General features: G+C 37.7%; 1 protein-coding gene and 1 long non-coding RNA gene across 3 annotated transcripts; both read left to right on the top strand.

Annotated features, from left to right (window-relative positions):
- Positions 1-1,121: 1,121 nt before the first annotated feature.
- LOC311288447 (aerolysin-like protein) lies at positions 1,122-2,151 on the top strand (the record flags this gene model as incomplete). The annotated part of the gene is made up of 1 exon (XM_084405867.1): positions 1,122-2,151. The coding sequence occupies one exon, from the start codon at positions 1,122-1,124 to the stop codon at positions 2,067-2,069; it is 948 nt and encodes a 315-aa protein (XP_084261993.1). The 3' UTR covers positions 2,070-2,151.
- A 14,138-nt stretch (positions 2,152-16,289) lies between these two features.
- LOC311287935 lies at positions 16,290-22,676 on the top strand. Of its 2 annotated transcripts, XR_014626844.1 has the most exons (6): positions 16,290-17,255; positions 17,501-17,528; positions 17,691-17,936; positions 18,334-18,495; positions 21,099-21,193; positions 21,745-22,676. It is a non-coding gene; the product is annotated as an uncharacterized lncRNA (long non-coding RNA). The 2 variants fall into 2 exon arrangements; XR_014626845.1 differs by lacking the exon at positions 21,099-21,193.
- The last annotated feature ends 3,403 nt before the right edge of the window (positions 22,677-26,079 follow it).

Below are 26,079 nucleotides of genomic sequence, written 5' to 3' on the forward strand. Positions count from 1 at the left end.
GGCTCTTCAACACAATGGTAACCACAAAAACTCACACATACCAGAAAAGTTTGAACATACATTCACATTTATATGGGAACATGTATGCAATATATGTAAAGGATGAAACCTTTTGTGAGTATCACATGTTATACTATTTTTGTCTTCAGTTATAAATATGTTATATGTATTAATATATAGCCAGCATGGTCAATGCATATATCCCATTATATTGAAAAATATAAGCACTAATTTCCCATATATGGAAATGTATTATGTAATATATTGCATTATATTTTGCAGTATAATCCCATATAGTTTTGTTCCGTAAGGGAAGACACAGCCGACAAGAGGCAACAACAGCTTTTGTCTTGGCGTGTCTCGGGCTTTAGAGAAAACATGTTAATATCTTCCACCAGAGGAGAATAAATTAATAAAGCTTTGGAGACACAAGGTTGGGAGTGTAACATTATTAAATTAAATTTACTTTCATAATATGCTCTTTCTTTCTTAAACCAAAGTTTAAAAGCAGAGAAATAAGAATACTAATAGCCTAATAATTCCACTTACTATTGATAAAAAAAAAAAAAAAATGAAACTGACCTGGATATTGTGTATCAGATGAATGTAAAAGTTGATTTCTGCCTCAAGAGTACACCAAATGAAAGCATGAACTCGTGTTATAGATACGCTGTAGCCTACCACAGGACTACACAACAATAGCCACTTTTCCACCATCAGCCAAACTCTTCTCGGTGCTTAATTGCTCCATTCCGTGCCAATCCGGCCCAGCCGGTATGGATATGGTTTCATTTCCATGTGGGATTGATCCCAGCACTCTTTACAATGTGTTCAAATGTGTCAGTCATTGCCTTTATAACACAAGAGTTACAGACGTATGAGATACAAATGAGGAATGCCAGAACTGCACATTTAGCATGCTTGCCTATTCAGACACACCTGATTCAAGTCAGCTTATTGGTAGATACTCCAAGACCCGAAATGAAAGGGTCAATTAAGAAAGAAGTCCAGCGTGTGCTGTTGTTGTGTCTCCAGAAACTGGGTTGGGAAACACTGCAATAAAGTCTAAAGCTGATGTTAATTCTGATCTGATATTGCTTTCAGATCGATTTAATTCCAAGATGTCCGACACAATGAATCTACATCTAATTGGTGGACAAGGAGGTCGTCCATTCTCATTTACTGGTCAGAACAATGGTGCCAGTTTAGAGAAGATCGGAGTCTGGGTAGGAGAATCGCAGGTGAAGGCTGTCAGGGTCTGGCTTTCAGATGGGAGAGTTGAAACTTTTGGAGTAGGTTCTGGACCGTATCAAGAGTACAAGTTCACACCTGGTGAGTGTTTCACCTCACTGTCCCTGTGGGGGAACGGAGCAGGAACACGTCTTGGAGCCATCAGATTCAAGACCACTCTGGGGGGAGAATTATTTGCAAAGATGACAAGCTGGGGTTTAAAAACAGAATATCCCATGGATGTCGGCTCTGGATATTGTTTGGGAGTTGTAGGAAGAGCTGGTTCTGACATTGACAGCATGGGATTCATGTTTCTCAAAGCAGTTGAATCAACAGTTCTCACCGATGTCCACTATCCCACTCTCCACCAACTGATACCAAAGGTGACAGTAGAAGAAATCAAATCCGTCGATTTCAGGAACGACTCCTCCACCACACAACAGCAAAAAGTTGAAAGCTCAAAGAAAATAACTAACACATCTTCATGGTCTGTGAGTGCAAGTTTATCTGCAACATTTAGTATGTCTGTGAAGGCTGGGATTCCAGGGGTTGCTGAAAGTACTGCAGGATTCAGTGTCACCATTGGAATTGAAAGCACTTATGGTCAGGAGTACACAGATGAGAGAACCGAAACTCTGTCTACATATGTAGATGTGCCACCAGGGAAGAAGCTGCATGTTTCCATCACTATTGGCAGAGCCACTTTTGACCTGCCTTACACTGGCACAGTGAAGATGACCTGCAAGAACGGCAGTGTGTTTGAGTATGGAACCAAGGGCACATACAAAGGCGTCACTTACACTGATATCAAAGTGGATACCAAGGAATCTCCTCTGTAATGTCAAGACAGATTGCACATGTAATGCAGAAGTTCTTTGATTACTTCTAATTGTGTCAATCATGTATCAGTTGCTTTACATTCAGGCCTCATTGTATTTTTTGGGGTGGTGTTTGGGTGTTATGGGGAAATATATATGTTCAATATTTGTTGTTTTCAAATAACCTTATATAATACCAATACACAAATATTCATATAGCTTCATACTTTGTGTAATCAATTAAAAATAATCTCCAGCTACTGATTCTGTTATAATGTGTTTAAAATGACATTTAATAATACTAAAAAATAATAAGTATTAAATAAACCCTGTGTTGCAAGCATTGTTCCCTCTTCTTATTTTCTTATTTTCATTATTTTTCTCTATTGGGGCGAATATTTCGGCCACATGAGCAACCGTCTTTATACAAGATCTGAAAAGTGGTTGAATCATATAGTTGTAAGTTGTAACTTTAATGTGCTATTTCTATTTGATTTGACCCTTAAAGTAGTGATTTAATAATAATATACAGTATCTCTGTCGTTCTATGATGCTGTAGTTCATTTGAATGTGCAGAAATGCTTAGGGTTAGGGTTGGGATCTCAGTCAAGGAGTAATTTCTCACAATATAGTGACACTTTATAGTTAACTTAATGTATTACTTGCTTACATGAAGTGCCTTTTTATATGGATTTAATAACCCATCCTGCCACATATGGATTAAAAGAGAGTCCAATCACAGCGAGTTCTGCGATAAAGTCACAGCCAATGACAACCCATCTGAATAGAGGCGTCACATTTACTAGTTCATTTATGGTAAATGATGACAGATCTCTTTCACGGCTGAAGGGATTGATTCCTTAAATATTTAATATTTAGACTGTTACATTGATTTTTTCTCTAATTAAATAAGAAAAATAAAAAGAAAAGAAAAATTCTAAGCAGTGTCCTACAGCAGGGGTAGTCTTGCAGTATTCAACTAAAGATAATTGCATTTACTAAAGTGCTTCTAACATTTACAGAGTATGTATAGTATATTAATGATATAAATGAAACCACTTCTTTGGAATTAAAATAAATGTAACAAACCACTGTATTAAAAGGTTTAATAAAGCTACATGCCAGACATTTTTTAAGTCCATCTAAATATAAATGTAACAAACTCACAGATTATAGTCCAGTGTGTCATTTCTGTAATACTCTATCAGCACCAAACATAATTTAATAATAAGTTTTCCTGAACATCTTCAATCTTTCGGACAAACTCGATGATGATACTGTACATAACTGTGTTATTTCTTTCTGTACAGAGTGTTGCATAACTAAACGTTAAATGCATTTATGTATTAAGTTCACTGATATGTGGATATTTCCATTATTAAAAGTATCTCTTTATTAGCAAGCTGTATTCATATGAGTTTGTTAACAACAACAACAACAACACGATTTAGAAACTAGCGGGCCAGTTATCAGCAGTGTAACTGATCTGATTATGACAAAATAATTGAACATCTGTTGTCATCTCCACTCTTGCAAACAGAGGAAGGTTATGAGGCTGTATCGTTGAACATGAACAGACAGGGCAGTGGCGGTTCTACAGTGAATTACACCCTGGGCGAGATCCCCTTCGAGCTAGAGATGAAATGGCATGAACATTTAATTTATGATTATAGTGACCAAAATGATCACGGTTATCACAGAATCTTGTTAAAAAAATACTAATACTACACAATGAAATCAATTCACCAAGTTTTATGTCGAAAACCAGCAAATAACAAATAAAATTAGCATCAATATGCACTTTTTGTTTACATAAACATTAAAATAATAACATTAAAGATGATGACCAGATTTTAAAGGAGTGTCTTGCTCTTGCAACATTTTATCTACTAACATGTACTTTCAAATAAAGTTTTAACAAAAAAGGTTTTATAAAAAGATAAACCTCATTTCAGCCTTTAACCTGCCATCCGTGCTTGCCGTCTCTTGCGCGCTCTTTTATGAGTCCATCAAACAACTGTGGTGAGTAGGATCAGTCAACAAACACGGTGAGTAATGTCTTCTCCTGTTATTGTCACTTGCACTTCGTGTCACATGTATAGGCCTTCTCTGTCAGCGGTGAGGACTACACGTGATAAATGCAGGGAGATAGTCAGGCTGACGGAGAAGATTTCAGAACTAGAGACACGCATCCAAACTTTAATCGAGGATGGTAAGAATGCAAGGGCTTTAGATACTGCTTTGGATGCAACTAGCTTAGTGAATTCTGTACATTGTTCGGTTCCGGCTGAAGTAGAGCCCGTGCAGCAGGGCAACTGGGTGACCGCAAGACGCTGTAGTCGCGGGACAAAACACGCTCTTCCGTTCCAATTACCATAACGAATAGATTCTCCCCACTCAGTGATACACCCACTGTGAATCCTGTTGAATGTGCCCTAGTTATTGGTGATTCTATTACATGGAACGTGAAAATAAAGACACCAGCCACCATAGTCACATGCAGGCACGTGCAGAGGGGGGGGGCGTTGGGTGCTCGAGCACCTGCCCCTTTGCCCCTTGGTGCCCAAAGTGCCCTTTTGTCAAGGCAAAATTTCCTCTCCTTTTTTTGTAATTAAAGGCCCTTTTGTGGATGCCTGCCCAACCTAACTATTAGTAAAATTAATAAATAATAATTTAGCCGTAAATGAAATGATCCACATGACCTTTCACCTGACGAACTCATCCGGAACGATTCCTCAAGCTGCACGCACATTCTTTAATTTCGCGCGGCTACGCGCACTACCAGAAGATATCTTAAAATCTGCGGCTGCTGGTAAGTGGCGTTTCATTTTCAGCGAAGTGATTTTGATGTTTGTTTACTTATTATTATTATTTTACAAGGATGACGTGAAGAGAGCATGCAGAGATGTTGTTTATATTGCAGTGTATAGGCTGTAGAAGTAACTGTTTTCCTGAATGCCATCAAGATTAAAACCGAGACTGATTTCATAACAGGTCAATAAACAAATAGTTAAAATTAAGTCACTTACATTTTAGACGCAATGACTGTTTTTGTTCTGTTTCAGCAGCGAAAATACTTCCAAACAAATATCACCGCAGAACCATCGCGCATCTCACAGCAACACTTGTTGCATTACTGAATGATTCAGCATTTTGAACGAATCGGTTGAGTCAAAGATTCAATTACCTATTCTCAAACTGCCTCATTCTGAATAAATCAGCCGATTGAACGAATCATTTGAATGAAGGACTCAATGACTCACTCATTAAAACGGTCGCCTGCCGCCTCCTACTGGCGGTTTAGTTTCATAGAGTATCATCTTTTCAACATTCCTTATTTTTGTATATTCAAAAATATTTAAAATAATCTAATTTAATACAGTTATAATTTTTCAATGTAAATTATTTAATGTGATTGGTAACTATTATAATAACTATAATATATTGATCAAATTTAAGAATTTGAAATGAATGTTGGAGCATACATTTAATAAAATTAGGGGAAAATGCCCTTTATAAAAGATACAAAAAATTAGAGATTTCAAACATTGATGTAATGAAACATTGACAATTTAAGTTTGAAGGGAGAAAAGCCTCTGTTTAGGCTATTAAGGAAATGTAATTTTGCCAAAAGAAGAACTTTTATTGTATATAAATGTTCATTTTAAATCAGCCTACTTCAGTGTGATATGTTACCATACTATCATGCTTAACACTAACAATTTGAATAATTGTAATGTGATGATCAGATGCAGATATCTAAATCAAAGAATATGGGCGGTTTGCGGGTGGATTATTTATTTTTAACAGTGGATTCGGGCAGATTCGGGTGACTCAAAGTGCACCAGATTAATGAATTTATCTTTAAAATGTACAAAATTTTCTTACGGGGGGGCATGCCCCCGGACCCCCCTAGAGGTACCAAGCTCCACCCACAAAAATGATGTGGGAAACACATTAGGCTATATGATGATCTACAAAAAAATACACATTTTATTATCTTATTATTAAAATACATTATTAGGATTTTACCACCTCCGCCTCATTTTAAGCCAGGAAAAACACAGCCCCATTTAAAACCTTGTTCCATGTGCCCCCCTTTTATACTTTGAGCACCTGCCCCTCCAGAGGTCTCTGCATGGCCCTGGTCACATGTTTGCTGGGAGACAGAGCGCCTGACATCAAAGCAAACTTAAAAGTGCTGGCTAATGCTAATAGTAAATTCTCTAAGATTATTATTCACGTCGGCACTAATGATGTTCGACTCCGCCAGTCGGAGATCACTAAAATGAATGTTAAGGAGGTGTGTGAACTCGCAAGTACGATGTCAGGCACTGTAATTTGCTCTGGCCACCTTCCTGTTCGCAGGAGTGATGAAATACTTAGTAGACTGTCCTCACTCAATGGTTGGCTGTCTAAGTGGTGTCGGCAGAATAATATAGGGATCATAGACAATTAGAAAAGTTTTTGGGGCAGACCTGACCTGTTTAAAAGAGATGATATTCATCCCTCCTGGGACGGTGCCGCTCTTCTCTCTAGTAATATGGCACATAGTCAGAGCTCAAACATGAATTGGGGCTCAGGTCAGGAAGCAGACAGACTGGCTCACGTCACATCACTGAGGTCAGATAAATCCCATCACATAGAGACTCTTTCACCTAGATATCATCACATAGAGACTGTGTCTGTTCCCTGAATTAGGAAATACAAAAAACTCCCAAACCCATTTAAGGGTAAAAAATGTAATCGTTGTTCAACAAATAAAAAGTAAGATATAATACAGATGAACAAATGATAAAGCTCGGGTTGCTGAACATTCAATCCCTTACTTCAAAAGCACTTATTGTTAATGACATGATTACAGATTATAACCTAGACATGTTGTGTCTGACAGAAACCTGGCTAAAACCAGACAATTACATTACTTTAAATGAGTCCACCCCCAAGATTGCGGTTATAAAAAACGAGTCACGTCTGAAAGGAAAAGGGGGTGGTGTTGCTGTAATCTATAGTAATATCTTCAGAACTACTGAGAAGTCTAGTTTAAAATATAATTCTTTTGAAGTGTTTGTGCTTAATGTAACAATATAGTGTAAATGATAAATTGCGCTTGACATTTGTGCTGGCTACTGTATACAGGCCACCAGGGCACCATACAGACTTTATCAAAGAATTTGCTGATTTTTTTCTCTGAGTTAATACTGGCTGCTGATAAAGTCCTAATTGTTGGTGATTTTAATATACATATAGATAACGAAAAAAAGACGCATTGGAATTGGCATTTAGAGACATTCTGAACTCTACTGGAGTTAGACAGCACGTGTCAGGACCTACTCATTGTCATAATCATACTTTAGATCTAATATTGTCACACGGAATCAATGTTAATGCCGTTGAAATTCTGCAGCAAAGTGATGACATCTCAGATCATTATCTAGTCTTGTGTATTCTCCATTTAGCCAAGGCTGCAAAGCCGACTATTTGTGTTACAAATATGTTAGAACTATCACTTCTGCCACTAAAGCTGGCTTTATTAATAATATTCCTGATAATTTTTTTATATATATAAAAATAAATTAACTAAATTAATAACTTTTTTCAAAACAAAAATTAAACATCACTGAACTTACTTCAGCTGGACTGTGACGCTATTTTCTTCTGGAAGCAGAAGTGCATTTTCTTTTAGCATTATTTTTCTGTTATCTCTGTAAAGCATCTTTGAAACAATCTGTATTGTAAAAAGCGGTATATAAATAAACTTGACTTGACTTGTAAGACAATGCAATGACTTATGGTTTCTTCTCTCTTTTTTTTTCTTTTTTTTTTTTTTTGGTAGTGAATCCATTCAATCAAGCACATTTTGTCTGTCCGTGGCATATTGTGCATGTATTTGCCGCACATTAATAGTCTGTGCACTGTTGAGTGCTCTCGGGGCAGAAACAAGCCGTTTGATGGAGTGCTAGGGACACACACATGCTGACTGCTGCATCAAGGGACTGGAGTGTCTTTGAGGGCACATGTGCCTGGAGGCTAGATAGATAGACCAGCAAAGACTCGCTGATTGGATGGAAACAGAAGCAAGGAAAAGGATGGCACTTTCTCCATCACAAGGCCATGTGGACAGATGCCAGATGCTGAGACAAAGACAAACTTGGCTTGCTGTCAGGGAAAGACTGAACTCATCCTACAATGTTGCTCTCCTTCCCAGAAACATTGTCTGCTGACAATAGCACAGGAAGTGAGGATCCGTTAGTGCAGAGGTTACAGGGATGACAACTCCACGGCGACCCCGCAGACAGATGCCTCGCTGTCTTATATTGCGTTTTGCCACATTGCAATTTAACCGAATGACTCTTCAGAGATTGAAAAATGATTGACAGGTGACAAAGCAAATGAAGGAGGAGAACTGCAGCTATAAATTAAAGTAACAAAGATGCCTGTCAAAACAACAGGGGTGATGCAGAAACAAAGATAGAGATGACAGACACCAGTGGGGTTTGGGGTCTATTCTCTTTCCAAGATTTTTGTGAAAGACAAATATCCAACTGGCATCCTGTACATCACATGAAAACACCCAATAGGAACATTATGAACAAAGCCTTACTGGCAGAACTATTTAAAAAAAATGTTGAGTTTTGGAAACAACTAAAACACTCCCTTTTGAACCTCTGCTAAACCAAAAGCTGGATACAACAGCCAACCTACCTCTGGGCTGTTCCTGAGTCCCAGCTCCTCTTTGTTTCTTTTTTAACACACTCCAGATTGCAAACTAAATGACTATCTACTAAAACTAAGTCACTCAAGTAAAGTAAAAAAAAAAAAAAAATGTCAGATCGTTTAATCAAAGTGGCTGATAAAATCTTCGATGCACCTTCAAAAGCAACAGATGTAAAGACACTATCTGAGTACAAAGAAACACAGGCATAAGAAAAGACTCAAAAACATTTTTGAATAAAGCTAATCATGGACAGACAGCAAAATATTTCAAAAGAGTTACTTTGAACTCAACAGAATTTCAGGAGAAAGAGTTTGAGAACATTATACACAGTGAAGCTGCTTGAAATGCATATTAAAAGAGAGAGGACACATGGCAAAGACATGTACAAGCTGAATGCTGAAGAAGAGTTATTGTGTTTGTTAGCTTTAACTAAAAGACGAAGGAGAAGAAGATGGTATGTCCGCCCATTAAAGATGGTATGTCCGCCCACGTATGACTGCATCTCCACCCACCCCTCGAATACAATGATAAAATTTGCGGATGATACAACTGTGGTGGGTGAAATCTCAAACGACGACGAGAATGCATACAGAGATGAAGTTGACAGACTGACAGGATGGTGCAAAAACAACAATTTGACCATGAATGTTAAGAAAACAAAGGAGATAATAGTGGACTTCAGAAGGTGTAAGGAGGACCCTCAACCCCTCATAATTAATGGCGAGGAAGTGGAAAAGGTATCATGTTTTAAATTCTTGGGGATCATGATCTCAGAGGACCTCAAATGGGAGATAAATACTACCGCTATGGTTAAAAAGGCGCAACAGCGACTTTACTTCTTAAGAACACTTAAAAGGAGCCATTTGTCTGCCGAGCTTCTTAAGATCTTTTATCAATGTGCCATCGAGAGTGTCATAACATACGGGATGACTGCATGGTATGCCAATAGCACTGGGAAGGATAGGAAATCTCTTGATCGAGTTATAAGATCTGCTGAAAAAATCATTGGACTTCCCCTGCACCGACTGGAGGATATTTTTAAGATCCGCTGCCTCCGCCGAGCACGTAACATTCTACAGGACGAGACACACCCCTCAAACCATCTTTTCTCCCTGCTTCCATCTGGCAGACGGTACCGGGCTCTTAGAGCACGGACTTCTAGGCTGCAGAACAGTTTTATCGCAAGGGCCATCGCAGAACTGAACAATTATGCACTCCTACCTCCCAGTCAGCACAGTTGCACTTTATAGAAATGGACTTTATGCAATGGAACTTAAGTGTAATGTTGGATGCCCTGTTATTTTAACTATATTTATTGTGTGAATGTGTATATGAATGTGAGCATTGTTTTTTTAGAGGATGCACAAGCAAATTTCGTTGTATGGTACTACTGCACAATGACAATAAAATTTACTACTACTACTAAACGCCACCAGGCAAATAGATGGAGAGTACAGTGTACTTGTTAAAGAAATGCGTGCAATGGACGAGCAAATGCACTTTGGCTATTTTAGAATGTCTGCTCAGCGGTTCGACGACTTGCTACATCGTATCCGACCGTATTTGGACCATAAAAGAACCCACACCAGCCCAGTAAGTTTGCAAGAAAGACTGGCAGTCACGTTGCGCATACTGGCATCTGGAAGTGCCCAAAAATGTGTTGCCTCAAGCTACAAATGGGGATCAACCACAGTTTCAGTGGTGGTGAGTGAGGTCTGCCAAGCAATATGGACTGCATTAAAAGGCGATTTTGTGTCTCCACCAAAAGGCAACGAGTGGCTTGACATCAAGCATGAGTTTTGGAGAGTGTGGAACTTTCCCAACTGTTTGGGGTGTGTGGATGGGAAACACATCCTAATCAAGGCACCCCCAAATGCTGGAAGTGACTTTTATAACTATAAAGGCACCCACTCAATTGTTCTAATGGCAGTCTGTGATGCCAGGTATTGTTTTACTATGGTGGACATTGGCTCTTACGGACGTGAAAGCGATGGTGGGATTTTCAAGGACAGCATTTATGGTTCAAGACTTCTTAACGGCACTCTTGAACTCCCACGACCTGAAAACCTGCCAGGCACCAACATCAAACTTCCACATGTGTTCCTAGGAGATGCTGCATTTCCACTCCATGTGAACCTGATGCGCCCATATCCAGGTAAAAACAAATTGTGCCACATTAATTAATATAACATGTATTTGATATGATTGTGAATAATGTAAGAAAGAACATTATCTTAAATCTGTTAAATTGTTTGTTTTACAGGTGCCAACTTGGATGAAGCCCGTAAAGTCTACAATTACAGACACTCGCGGGCCAGACGAGTCATCGAGAACTCTTTTGGTATCCTTGCGGCACGCTGGAGGATTCTAGGGCGGCCAATGGAGTTTCATCCGGAAAAGGCTGTGGATGTTGTGAAGGCTTGTGTGGCTCTTCACAACATGTTAACCCTCACTGATGCTGCAACATCATCTGCATCCAAGTACATTCCTCCAAATTTTGCCGACGGTACATCAGCAATTGGGGAACAGATGCCAGGAGAATGGAGAAGGCTTGTTTCTGGGGACAGCAACTTGCTTGCTGCAGGAAGGATGTCAACTGCATGAGCATCCCGGGCTGCCGTTGCAGTGAGAAATGACCTAAAGTCATTTTTCAAACACAACAGGGACTTGTACCATTGCAGGAATCTGTTGTCAGAAGGGGCTGTTTACAGTAAAGTTGCGAACTAGCAACAAAGTTATTGAACAGTGTTGTTGTCTTGTGTTTGTTTTGTCCTTTATTATACTAATTTTAATTTTAATAAAGCAATAACACATATTATACATGTTGTGTTTTCATTCTTGTTATATAAACTGTATCAAAATGCTCATGTAAAAATCAATGATCGATTTAAAATAACAAAAAATATAGTGGTGAGAAGATAAAACCTGATTGATATTTAAACATTTCATAAATGTAATGTCATTCAAACATGCGTTACCTTTTTACTCTTTGGAAATGTTAATGAAAATAGTTTTTATTTTTTGTTAATATTGCATTTACAGTAACTGAGTTTGTAATTTCTGAAATTCATATAAAAAAGGTAATACATGCAGTATAGGCTTCTTGTTCTTTCACTGCATCCAAAGTAGTTAAAACAACTGGAGCCTTATTGAAGAGTGTTAAACTGTAATTTTATCAGCCGGGCGGGCTAACTTCTGCTATTGTAAATATAAGCAGTTACTTTAGACAAGTGCAAACTGGGTGATTAATGGAAATGTGTTTCTATTCACAAAATGAGAGGCTTTTAATGGTCGTCATCAATGCAAATGTTTCTTTTCACAAAATGAGAGGCTTTTAATGGTTGCCATCAATGCAAATGTTTTTGTGTATAGAGACAAAAGAATGAGGTTAATCACTGTCTGTCACCATCAGTGTACTGCAGCACTTCTATTTATGAAGACAAACATGAAATAAAATCTTTACTTTTTGTTTTTATTTCACAGCAAGCTATAAATACAATGTCATTCACCTCATTAATGGCTTGGTAACAATTTACAATGCACTTTCATTTGTTGATGATAACGTACAGTTGTCAACATTTGAAGTGGATCAAAACCTTTCATCAAAATTCTACAATTATTTTTGAATGATACCTGTTGCTGTCTTAAGACAACTTTGATAAACTTTTAAGATCCACTTAAAATGTTGACTAATGTAGTCATGTGGCATTAACTAACATAAAAACATGCGTTACCTTTTTACTCTTTGGCAATGTTAATAAAAATATAAGTTTTTATTTTTTGTTAATATAGCATTTACAGTAACTGAGTTTGTAATACAAAAATACATGCAGTAGGTTTATTGTACTTTCACTGCATGCAAACTAAATAAAACAGCTGAAGCCTTATTGAAGAGTGTTTAAACTTTAATTTTATCAGCAGGGCAAACTTCTGCTACTGTAAATGTAAGCAGTTACTTTAGACAAGTGCAAACTGGGTGCTTAATAGAAATGTGTTTCTATTCACAAAATGAGAGGCTTTTATTGGTCGCCATCAATGTAAAAGTTTCTATGTGTATAGAGACAAAAGAATGAGGTTAATCACTGTCTGTTACCATCAGTGTACTGCCTCACTTTTATTTATGAAGACATTTATGAATGCAAACACAAAATACAATCTTTAGTTTTTGTTTTTATTTCACAGCAAACTATAAATACAAATATCTTTTGTAAATGAATTAGAATTTTAAATAATACACAATAGATAAAAAAAAAAAGTTTCTGTTTACAAATTTTTAAGTACTTTGTAATGTGTGTAATGGCAAACAAAGTCTATGCATCGTTGTCCCTCAGTGCATCAAAAAGAACCTGATTCAGCTTGAACTTTACATCAAGCTTCTTCCTTGGGTCCACTTTTGCAAGCATGTCAGCTAAAACTAATGTAAACCTGTAGTCCTCATTGTCCTGCTGCATGGCACTTTGTCTCTCTTCATCCAGCCTCTCCAGTCTTTTTAGCAGGACATCTTCAAAATAATCATCTTCAGTGTCCGAAGTTGTTGTCTCTGGAGGTGAAGCAGATGTTGAAGATGTTCCAGGTGACTGTGTGGCCAATAAAATCAATAAAAAGTCTTTTAAAAAACACAATGCTACAGAAATATAGAATGCCTATGTAAACACAATGTATTCAAGTTCCTCAGGCACATTACTATATACTTACATGTTCAACACAGTAAAAGTATTACTTTGCTAATAACTTAAAAATTAAACATACAATAACTTTTAATTAAGTAATTACGTTATACAACGCCTATCATACAATCTTACGCCTATTTACGTCAAAACAAAATTAAATTACCCCAAAAAATACTAGTTAAATTCCTTAACTTTTAAAAGAGAAAAGGTAATTAAAAATATTGCTCACCTCAACTTGGAATTCCATATTGGAATCGGTTTCACGGTGCTTTACATACTGGGACAGCCAACTTAGTTCGTTTAATATTGGCGGATTGTTCTTGTATCCACCTGGGTCACCGCTTCTTCCATGGACTTTTTTCTTGGCTTTGACAAATTTGTCTCGAAGATTTTTCCAAACTTTTCGACAAAATACGTCTTCCTTCCCCAACGTCTTCGCAATTTCCCTCCAGGAATTCTGTGCCATCTGACTGTCTCTATGGTCCCGCATGGAAGGATCATAAACATGCTGGTACAGACGTAGCAGCTCGGACAAAGTCGCCTCGAAATCGTTCATCTTCGGATGCGGCGCCGCGCGCGATGTTACAAAAAGTGCCATGCACACCACCAGGCGAAATTGGGTCTTGCGAACCCAACGCGCGAGAAACAAAAGGAATGTTCGCAATGACCACTCCGCAATGACGTCATTTTTGCCGCGCGCGCCTCGCGATCTTGCGGCTGCGTCGAGTGTAAACAAGGCTTACCCCCAATTTCCACCGGCTGCGTTACGGCTCCGTCACGGCGGCGGAGTCAATAGGTTTCCATTAAAGTCAATGAGTGTATTTCCACTGAATGCGGTACAGCTGCGTTCCGACTCCGGCGATCCGCAGCCCTCCGGAGCAGATACGCAGAGCTTCTATTTTTGCCGGATGCCGGAGAGCTTCGCAGCAATTGAGCACTTGTATCGCGCGATCATACGTGAATTCGCGAGATCTCGTGGGTCCTCGTGACTTCAGCTGTCAGTCCTGACCGCAGCCGTTCCGCAACAAATCCGGACCTGGTGGGTATTGACGGACGACGGAACACGGAGCCGTTCCGCAGCCGTTCCGCATCCGGTGGAAATTGGGGGTTACGGTGCGTTTCCACTACAGCGGCAAAAGTCCGCTCAGTGCCGCTGGCAACGCTGTAACGTCTCCGCTTTGGGGTGTGTCTGTTCCGAGTGTGTTTAATATAAGTTTTTTCAACACACGGACAGTAATCATGATCAGCGATGCACGCGATTACATTTAGAAATAGACAAGCTTTGTTTCCAAATGCCCCAAGCAAGATCCTTTCAATTTTATAAACTTTTATAAACCCAGCCAATATAATCACAATGAACACATCCAAAATAAAATCTAACATATATATAACAACTGCAAAGCGTCTAATTTGTAAACAAAATGATTTACGCACTAAATCCAGCATAAAATCCGGCACAATTTGCATATTTTTAAACTCTCAAAACAGACGTCACATGCCGAACCTCACAGCAATTGGCTGCCGACCGCGTTTTTCGCTTGATATTTGCATAAAGTCGAGAACTGCCCAACCTTTTGACGCTCTCGGTCGCTCTCAACGCTTTCTCCGGTCCGCTGTCAATCCCAAAATGCACTGCGCGAGCGTGAAGCTCGACTTCCATAGGAATGAATTGAAAACGCTCGCTCCGCTCCGCTCGCAACGCGCCAGTGGAAACGCACCGTTAACGGTGAGAGTCCACTACAGCGGCAAAACTCCGCTCAGTGCCGCTGGCAACGCTATAACGCGTCCGCTTTGGGGTGTGTCTGTTACGAGTGTGTTTAATCTAAGTTTTTTTTACAACACACACACACACACACACACACACACACACACACACAGACAGTATAATCATTAGAGATTCACGGGATTACATTAGAAATAGACCAGCTTTGTTTCCAAATGCACCAAGCAAATATATCCTTTCAATTACACTTTTATAAAACCAGCCAATATAACACATCCAAAATGAAATATTTAACATAGCCTATAACAACTGCAAAGCCTCTAATTCGTAAACAAAACGATTTACGTACTAAATTCAGCAATAACACCGGCACAATTTGCATATGTTTAAACTCTCAAGACAGACGTCACATCCCGAACCTCACAGCAATTGGCTGCCGACCGCGTTTTTCACTTGATATTTGCATAAAGTCAAGACCTGCCCAACCTTTTTGACGCTCTCGGTCGCTCTCAAGGCTAACTAAATATTAGCTTATTTTTTTTTATAGGAACTTGTCTGTTGTTGATTTTGTGTGTCATGTTATAATGTTATTGTTTATAATTCTATTTAAATCATTTTTATAAAAAGAATGAGTCAAAAAAAAAAAAGATTGCACATTAGCTTATCTTTATTTATAGAAAAAATCGGTCCGATTTTCCCGTGGTGTCTGTCGTTGCAACCATCCCATACAAAAATGTAATATATGGCCATATATGTACTTATATTTTAAATAGCATGACATATATCTATACATATATTTGACTTATATGAGAACACAATATATGCCTGCAACATATATCTATAGATATATTTGACTTATCTGAGAACACAATATATGCCTGCAACATATATCTATACATATATTTGACTTATCTGAGAACACAATATATGACTGCAACATATATCTACATATATTTGACTTATCTGAGAACACAATATATGCCTGCAACATATATCTATACATATATTTGACTTATCTGAGAACACAATATATGCCTGCAACATATATCTATACATATATTTGACTTATCTGAGAACACAATATATGCCTGCAACATATATCTATACATATATTTGACTTATCTGAGAACACAATATATGCCTGCAACATATATCTATACATATATTTGACTTATCTGAGAACACAATATATGACTGCAACATATATCTATACATATATTTGACTTATCTGAGAACACAATATATGACTGCAACATATATCTATACATATATTTGACTTATCTGAGAACACAATATATGACTGCAACATATATCTATACATATATTTGACTTATCTGAGAACACAATATATGCCTGCAACATATATGAACATTTATGTGTCCAAACATGTGAAGAAAATATTTGAGTTCATCCATATATGATACCATATATCTGCATATATTACAGTATAGTATTGGTTTCTCGCATATATGGACAACATTAATTATAAATATGTGACATACATATTTGTTTTCAACATATTTAATAAATGTATGTAAACATACACTGTAACCCTTTACTGTAAATTTATAACGAATTTCTTACAGAATTGTACTGTATTTCCATAATACAGTATTAAGATGTATCTTTTACAGAACAGCTGTAAATATACAGCACATTTCTGTTTTCGTCCTGATAAATTCGTTACCACCATCATACTGACTGAAAAGGCATTGCATTGTGGGATTGATTTCTTTCGCGCTCAATTCAGTTCAAATGTGACGCGTCATGCGAGCAGCAGCAGCAGACAGTAACGTTAGGCAGCTACAACAGGCAAACTCGTTTTGTCAGCGGGATTCAACTGAACAAAATAATCATTCCTGTTATCAAGATAAACAATGTCTGCGAATCTGTGAGCAATTTTAAAGCTTTTTTGAGGTTCGGTTCGTGTTTCAAACATTAGTTGCCTGTGACGCAGCAGAAAATGGACGACGTTAACGGTAGCAGCTACCTGAAGACGGATGGAAGAATTTGTCATTGAATAATCTAACCTGCGCGTGACGATAAGTGGGATTTAGAGTTTGAGAAGATGGAGAATTGTTCAACTGAGTGATACGGTAAGCCAATAGCAGCTATATAAGTTTTTTTTTTTTTTTTTTTTTTTTTTTTTTTGAGTTTCTACATTGTTTTCACGTATTTGGTTTGATTTTGCGAACGCGGTTTAACGTGGCCGCGCAAGCAATTCACTGACTCTGTTCCACCTGTTTACCAAGTAACGTTAACTTCGACATTTCATATAATAGGCAACCTTTACCATGCTATTTGCATGACGTGCATTTGATATATATTTTTTTCGTTTTAGGCTTTGTAATCTGATGGCCATTGTTAATGTAAGTGCTTTTAAGTAGTGTTACAGTTATAGTCTAGCCTATGTGGTAAAAAAAAAAAAATGCTGTCAAATTCTGTCAGTTCTGTGATCGTGCTTTTGAATCGTTGTCAGAATTTTGCTAGCACATGAAAATCCATGTTCCTAATGCTGTTTTCAAATGTAGTAGGCCTATTCCTGATTGCCATCCCATGGTCCTACAACTACTCCCTAATTCAAAGAAGTTAGACGGTGTTATCCTTCAAGCAGATAAGTAGAGATTATTCAGCAAATCTCATTAATTTGTAATATGTTTTATGTTTTGGTTCTGTTGATCAAGGTTGTGCTGTCCTTTTTAAAAATTGTTTCAGGAATTTGCATCGCTGATGTCCAGCAATCTACATTTGCCAGAAAGTCCACGACTTATTTCCTGGTATGTAAACATTAAAGGGGTAGATGAAACCTAAAATGAAAAGCCATCATTTACTCACCCCACTGCAAAATATGTTTTTCTTAATTAGTGTTTTTATTTTGTTCCCAGTCCAGATATCTACAATTCTTACATGAAGAAGCATTTAATAGACACGTAAAAATTGTCTTGTTTTCTTAAAGAATAAGTCAAAATTAAGTGAGTTTATGCTTAAAACAAACAAAATTATATGCCAGTGCATTTTAGCATTCTAACCAATTTTAATTTTTAGTTGAAAAATGTAATTCATAGAACTATGAATAGACAACTACATTGAACCACAGTGGAATCCACAGTAGTTATTTTAATTATTAATATTATTTATTTATTCTTTTTTTTTTTTTTTTTTATTCCATTACAGGTCAATCTCTAAGCAACCAGTGCTGGATATTAAGTTTGGAAGGTCAAGGTGTGTGTGAAGGATCACAGCCTCTTCATCACTGGCCTGGCAGCACTGTTTTCCTCCTCCTATAACTTCAGCTTGCAGTACCAGGAAGAGGCAGCACCTTGAGTTTGTTCAGAGGTTAGTCATTGGCATATTTGCCATTCATATATATATATATATATATATATATAATTAGACTGAATTGTGTCACTAACCTTGACTTGACAGTATTTATTATGTTGACTACTGGTATGAACAATATGGCCCTGGTTTCCATACAGGGCTTAGCTTAAAGGAGAACTCCGGTCAATTTTAACATTGAGCTAATTTTTTTGTACATTTGGAGTGCTGTCAATACAGAGAACAACGACAAAAATCGGTGTTGCCTACACCGAGTTATTCTATTTTTAAAATTTGCACCCTATTGACTTCAATGGGGCAAGTAGTAAGCCTGCTTTTTAGCCTCTTAACATCCTTTAAGTGTCATTACAAGTGCACAGAAAATGTGAGTGATTCCTTCCGAGTGAACACGGGTGGATCTGACTGCAGTAGATGTTAGAGATATTAATAAAAATGAAGTTAATTCAGCCAGCGCTCATACCTTTGTTTACATCCTGTTTTCGGTGGAAGGCCATAGTAATCGATTGTCGAGTTCACGCGAATAGGTTTAGTACCTATGATCACGCGCGTGAACTCGACAATCGACTACTCGTTCATCTTCAGAACACAAATTAAGATATTTTTGATGAAATCTGAGAGGTTTCTGAACCACCCATAGACAGCAACGTCTTTGCAACTTTTAAGGCCCAGAAAGCTTGTAAAAACATTGTTTAAATCAGAGGTCCCCAACCCCCGGGCCGCGGACCGGTACCGGTCCGTGGGACATTTGGTACCGGGCCTCACAGAAAGAATAGGCTATATAACTTAACGTATTTTCCGGACTATAAATCGTTCTGGAGTATATGTCGCATCAGTAAAAAAATGCGTCATGAAGAAGAAAAAACATAATATAGCCTAAGTCGCACTGGACTATAAGTCGCATTAATTTAGAAATGTAGCCTATTTCACAAAAAAAAATATATATATAAAAAAAAGAATAATAATAATTGTTCGGATGGGACTGTTCACCCTTACGGACGTGCAGCGCTCTGAAAGCGGCACAAAAAGACTGCTTTAAAACTTTCACAGAGACCTCAGAGTCAGACAGAAAGCAAAAAGCCTGTCTTTAAATTGTATTTCGTTTTGTATTAATTGTATCTTAATTTTAATCAATGTTTCATCACCCAATTGCCAGGATTTAATAAGAAGTAGGCCTAAATATAATAGAAAATATTTAATCAGGACACGGAGGCGCGGGCGCGTGAACTGGAGCTGATCTCATAAATTAACCGAAATTCAGCGTATAAGGTAGCCTACTTGCCTCACAGACCTGAGACATAGAAAGCTTGAAATGTCTAATTTTAAACAGAACAATTCAAAACAAAAGAAAACTGACTGTTCTCTGCTTATGTAATTCGTATATGTGCATTTCTCTCGGGCGCGTTCAGGCATACTGCGAAGATCGAGTCAGCATTGTCAACTTCATCTTTGCACAGAAAACACTTGTTTAAACAATTAAAATGTCTCCTGCTATATTTTACATATTCATAATCATTCATTTTGGTTCTTAAAATCGGTTCTTTGTGACAGCTTTTAGGTGCTTTATTGGCAGCGCCACCTTACATCGCATCAGCACCGTAAACATGGAGATTTTTTTCTTTTGGGGGGCTTTTTGTTTGTGTTCAGGCTTTCTCAGTTGTCTTTAGACGCGATATTACGAGTACCCTGCTAATAAAATTGCAAGTAAGCCTACACATTGGATTCACGTTTATCCTATATTTAATTGTTTTTTATATATTTTTTATATTTTGTTGTATTTATCCGCCGCACCTTAAAGGCCAGTCCGTGGAAATATTGTCTGATATTAAACCGGTCCGTGGCGCAAAAAAGGTTGGGGACCGCTGGTTTAAATAATCCATGTAACTAGTGCAACCTTAAAGGAGAACTCCGGTCAATTTTAACATTGAGCTCATTTTTTTGTAAATTTGGAGTGCTGTCAGTACAGAGAACAACGACAAAAATCGGTGTTGCCTACACCGTGTTATCCTCTTTTTAAAATTTGCACCCTGTTGACTTCAAGTTTTAAACCTGCTTTTAGCCTCGTAACATCCTTGATGTGTCATACAAGTGCCCAGCCATGTGAGTGATTCCTTCAGAGTGAACACGGGTGAATCTGACTGCAGTAGATGTGAAAGATATCTTGTTGAAACATCTACAAATGTCCGTATATAGGTGAAAATGCCCCTTGAAATCAATTTAAGGTGGCAAATATTACCCCTTAATAAAAAATGTTAATTTCTGTCACTGCTGTAAACTGACCACTGCATAGAATAGGAAAAATATGAATATCTTTGTCAGTCAGCTGTCAACAGGCCTAAACAAGCCATGGCACCAAGCACAGAAACACAATCAGTAAAATGTTATCTAATTATTATCAAGAAAACTTTGAAAATATCGATCGAGACATTTTGTCAATATTGCACACCCCTAATGCATGGTATTAATTTTGATTTCTTCGGGTCTTAAAAAGCCTTAAATTTGACTTTAAAAAATGTGCAGAAACCCTGCTTCATAATATTTAGGTTGAACCACTGTAGCTATATATTTACCAATGTTTTTACCACTTTTCTGGGCTTTGACAGTTGCAATGATATTGATATCAATGGAAGGACAAAACTATCAGATTTCATCAAAAATATCTTCATTTGTGTCCCGAAGATGAACAAAAGTCTTGAGGGTGAGTAATAATGACAGAATTTAAATTTTTGGGTGCAAACATGCATTTTAGTCTGGTAAATCATGTTGTCATATATGCAATAAACATTGCAAGGCTTGCAATTAAGTTAAATTATTTCTGTCACAAAGGTTTGGGCTGGATTCTGGCAGTGTGTGCTCTATATAAACGGAGAGTCTAAAGACTGCCTTTCCACTGATACTCTGATGGCACCGGATGAGGGGATGATATTGTTAATGAGCTGGGTGATGAGTAGACAAAAGTTGTAGAATAAAACTTTAAATCTGGCAACCCCACTTCCAAAAATTTAGTTAGTTGACAGTGCGCATGTAAACAGACACATTGAGTTGATGTATTTTACCAGGGCAGAAAAAATATCAGTTATTGATCACAACATCCAACATTGCATTTTTTTTTTTCACAACATCCTACATTGCATTTTTTTTATTTATTTTTTTATGTTCAGTTTTAGACAGCTTTTGTGCTGTCTCTCTTTGTCAAAATATATACCTTCAGTTAATAATATTTAATTGTTGTTTTTTTCTGCCTTTTAGATGCTTTCTTGACATCAATCCTGAACGTGGATCAAAAACAAAGTAAGGACAAGTAACTTCAAAGAAAACTGGCCAAGTTGTGCAAAACAAGAACACCACTGTAAGCCTACAGGTGTCCTCACTTCTGCGAAACCTTGCAGACTTTGAATGGGATTTCGTTTGCACTTTTATGGACTTCAAAAAAGAATCAGCATTTCACTGTCGTTATAAAGCTTGGAAGAGTTAGGACATTTTTTAATAGAACTCTGATTGTGTTCATCTGAAAGAAGAATGCCATGTAGACCTAGGATGACTTGAGGGTGAGTAAATCATGTGCTAATTTAAATTTTTGGGTGAACTATTCCTTTAAGTGCTAACTGTTACCTGTTTGTTGTTAAGTGTTAAAATTGCATTTTATGTTTAAAAAGTAATTCAGCCAACATGTTCACAGAAGGCAATTTAACTAAATAAATGTTTTAAAACCCAGAAAATGTTGTTTTCTTTTTCCTAGTGTGACTACTCTTATGAAACCTTAAAGTATAATATTTTAATTATGTAATAATAAAAGCAGTATTCCCTGTAAAAATACAATTTATTGCTGTCGACAAGTTTAATAATGTAAAATGTGGTATATACTGTATTTGGTAATTACAGTGGAGTACTGTAAATGCTGTTTACTGTAGTAGTGCTGTAAAAATACAGTATGTGGATAGCAACCCAGCTGCCAGTATTTAACTAAATTTACAGTGAAACGTTTTACAGTGTACATGCATGTGATACTGATGCATTTTTAAAGCTGTGGCATATGGTTATGGTACTTTGTGGATGTATTTGTCAAAAATGACAAAACACTGCATTATTGTATTAAAATACTATATTTGGTATTCACACAATAGACAAAATCTCCAACTATAGGCATTTAATTTCAAGGCATTCAGATATAAGATTTGTATCCCTAATATATGTGAAAGTATGTACTATAGAAATAAGTACATATATGCATGTATACATATATGCGTCATATATGCATGTATACATATATGCGTCATATATGCATGTATACATATATGCGTCATATATGCATGTATACATATATGCGTCATATATGCATGTATACATATATGCGTCATATATGCATGTATACATATATGCGTCTTACATATATTTTACATATATGTGCATATACGGGAAAATATATGGCACTTACATGAAAACGGCCATTTTTGATATATTTTGAAATATATGTTTCATATATGTATATGTATTTTACATATATGAATTTTGCATATATTCTCATATATGCAGCAGACATACATGGGCACTAACATTATATATGTAATTTACATATATTGACATATATTACATTTCTGTATGGGATGAACTGCGCTTATACAGAGAAGAGAAAAAACACCCATAGTCAGGGGCGGATTAAGGTGGTCAGGGGCCCCTAGGCTGCTCTTTGTGTGAGGCCCCCCCCTAAAAATGTATTTAGTGCCATGCATGGTCCACACGCAACTACGGTGAACTGGCATACACACATTGGCCCTCATTTATCATTCTTGTGTAGAAACGGGCGTATATGTTGGCGTAAGAGAGAGCCAACACTACAATGTTTCCTTTACATTCCTTCAAGTGGTGGCCAATTCACATCTACCCAATCACCTACTTGTTTTTTTTTTGTTTTTTTTTGTTTTTTTCTTATGGGCCAATTAGGGTCTTTTTTTGTTCGCGGCGCGGTTATGAGTTTGTTTTTCTTAAAAAAAAAAAAAAACTTTTAATATATTCTAATTTGTCAAGAATTATAAAAAATCGTCAATAAGCTCATACTTTGTGCTAAAATAGTCTAAATGTTTAGTTTTAAGAACAATTTTAAAAAGCTGGTTATGTCCATTTTGATGTTTCTGTGCAAGTTCAGCAGACAGTGAGGTTCGGGTTTGTTCCGATCAGAGCTCGTGAGCGGAGAGCGCATTTCTGAATATTCCGCTCCGCTCACTCATTCCGCAGGGTCGCCGCTCAACACAGAAGAATGGCCTGCTGCCTGGCTCGAAAATATGTGGAATAAGGGCTTCTTCCGACTATTTTTTTTTCTAGTCGACTAGTAGTTGTTCATTTAAGCCATTCGTGGACAAATCGCCCCTTTACATTAATTTAATTACTTAGGCTATATACCCTATAAGAGCGTTTACATATAGCCGCATTCAAGCGCACGAACGCATGCATAAAGCTTGCCACAAAGAACCGGTAAAAGTAATGATTATGAATGTGTCTAAAAAGTAAGGAGACATTTGCAAAGATGAAGTTGACGATGCGGATTCGCCATGAATGCCAGAGAGAAATGCACATTTCAGATGACATATTCAGAGAGTAGCCTATTTCTTTTGGTTTTGAATATTTTCGTTTGCAAGTAGACATTTCAAGCTTTCTATAATAGATAGCCTATATTTCTCAAATCTGTGAGGCACAAGCTGAGTTTCGGCGCCCTCCAGTTCACGTGCAATGCAAGTGATTGTGTTGGCGCCTTATTACATTGTCTGCTATATATTTTCTTCTTATCTATTAAATTCAGGCAATTGGTTGATAAAACATTGATCAAAATTAAGATACAATTTATACAAAACGAAAATCTTTTAAAAAGAGACTTTCTACAAAACAAGACTCAATGAAGTGGTCAAAATCATGTTTTACCCACTCCATGTCTCCAGACATTGCGCATCTCATGATGTATAATATCTTTCTCATGCTGCATGCTCACTTTCATAATCAACATTGATTAAATTAAAAAACATAATGACGTCAAATATTTTCTAACCCAGCCCTCGGCCTTGTCTGTTGTTTAAGTAGGCTACCTTAAACGCGCACACAGTCTCAGAGTCATCGCTGCAACCAGGAAATGAAGAGAGCTGAGATCCACATCACCTAGCACATCTTCGTCTCTGCCACCCCAGGATGATAGCGCGGCCGTTGCTAGGAGGGCGCCAGCTCTGAAGACGCCTAGCAATGGTATACCTTTAGTGGTAGACTAGTACCTACCTATGAGTCTTCGTAGCGCGCTAAGACATTTACATTTACATTTATTCATTTAGCTGACGCTTTTATCCAAAGCAACTTACAATTGCTATATATGTCAGAGGTCGCAAACCTCTGGAGCAACTAGGGGTTAAGTGTCTTGCTCAGGGACACATTGGTGTCTCACAGTGGATTCGAACCCGGGTCTCTCACACCAAAGGCATGTGTCTTATCCATTGCACCACACGGACGGACCTATCCGCGATCGCTCTCTGTGGTTCTGACCAAAGAAGAGCGCTTTGGAATCTCCATTACGCATCATACCTGAGCTGTGTTTCCGATAACACTGTCTCTGATCTGGTTATAAATGTAAGTTTTGAGCGTCGATTTAATGATGTTATTTCACAGTATATCCCCCTACTGGACACATCAGGAACAACAGGGGCATAAAACTGCCTGGGCCGTATGTCTACCAGCTCGAGTAGCATCTGCCTGCAAAATCGGAGGCTGCATTTTCAGGACCCCACTTTTAGGACCGCATTTCTAGGACCATATGTTTTTAGTGACAACGCCACCGAATTAGAGGACCAGCGAAGATGGATGACAATCAGAGTGTGAGTATCAAATGCGAATAAATTTTCATTTGTTTAACTTTAAAAACAACTGTGATGCATTTCATTGGAAAGTTAACGTAGCCAACGTGATGGGGATTTGGTAAATAAATAGTCTTGAAATGCATAGCCATGGCGAATCAGTAGACACAAATTCTTTATTACAATTAAACTATTTATGTCGTGATATGATGCTGGTCTACATAAATTATGTATTTAACGTGTTTAATGAGATAACATATTGATAATCTGCTGACCGAAGATAAGGGCCACAGACAGAGTCGAGACTCCGGATGATGTTCGTGTGCTTCAAGCTGCCCAAAACAACAGCTGTATGAAAGCCTCCTAACGCCCATCACTGATGCTGATTTCATTGAAGTCTTGTTTAGACTGTTTTCTGAGCACACACATTACGCGTTCATGCTTTTATCAACTGTTCCGTTAAAACTATCCATCAGATTTGAGCACGGCTTTTCCCCGCGGCTGATGCTCGTCTTGGATTTGGTCTGACGAAGGCAAAAGTAACGTTTCCTCTTCGCGTTTTTTAGTCTCTAATGAAAGCCCAGAATGTCTGCTTGATGTTCACTTAGTTCTGATTGCGACAAGCTATTTAACAGCTCCAGTTTTGCTCCAAATGTAAGAGAAGAAAACACAAGCGTCAGCGAGCAGCAGACACCGAGCGGGGCAGGTTGAGTCTACGAGGTTCTCATGTGTCATTTAAGACCGCAGCGCTGCTCGA

This window comes from Rutilus rutilus (assembly GCF_951802725.1).
Source record: "Rutilus rutilus genome assembly, chromosome: 3".
Classification (NCBI taxonomy): domain Eukaryota; kingdom Metazoa; phylum Chordata; class Actinopteri; order Cypriniformes; family Leuciscidae; genus Rutilus; species Rutilus rutilus.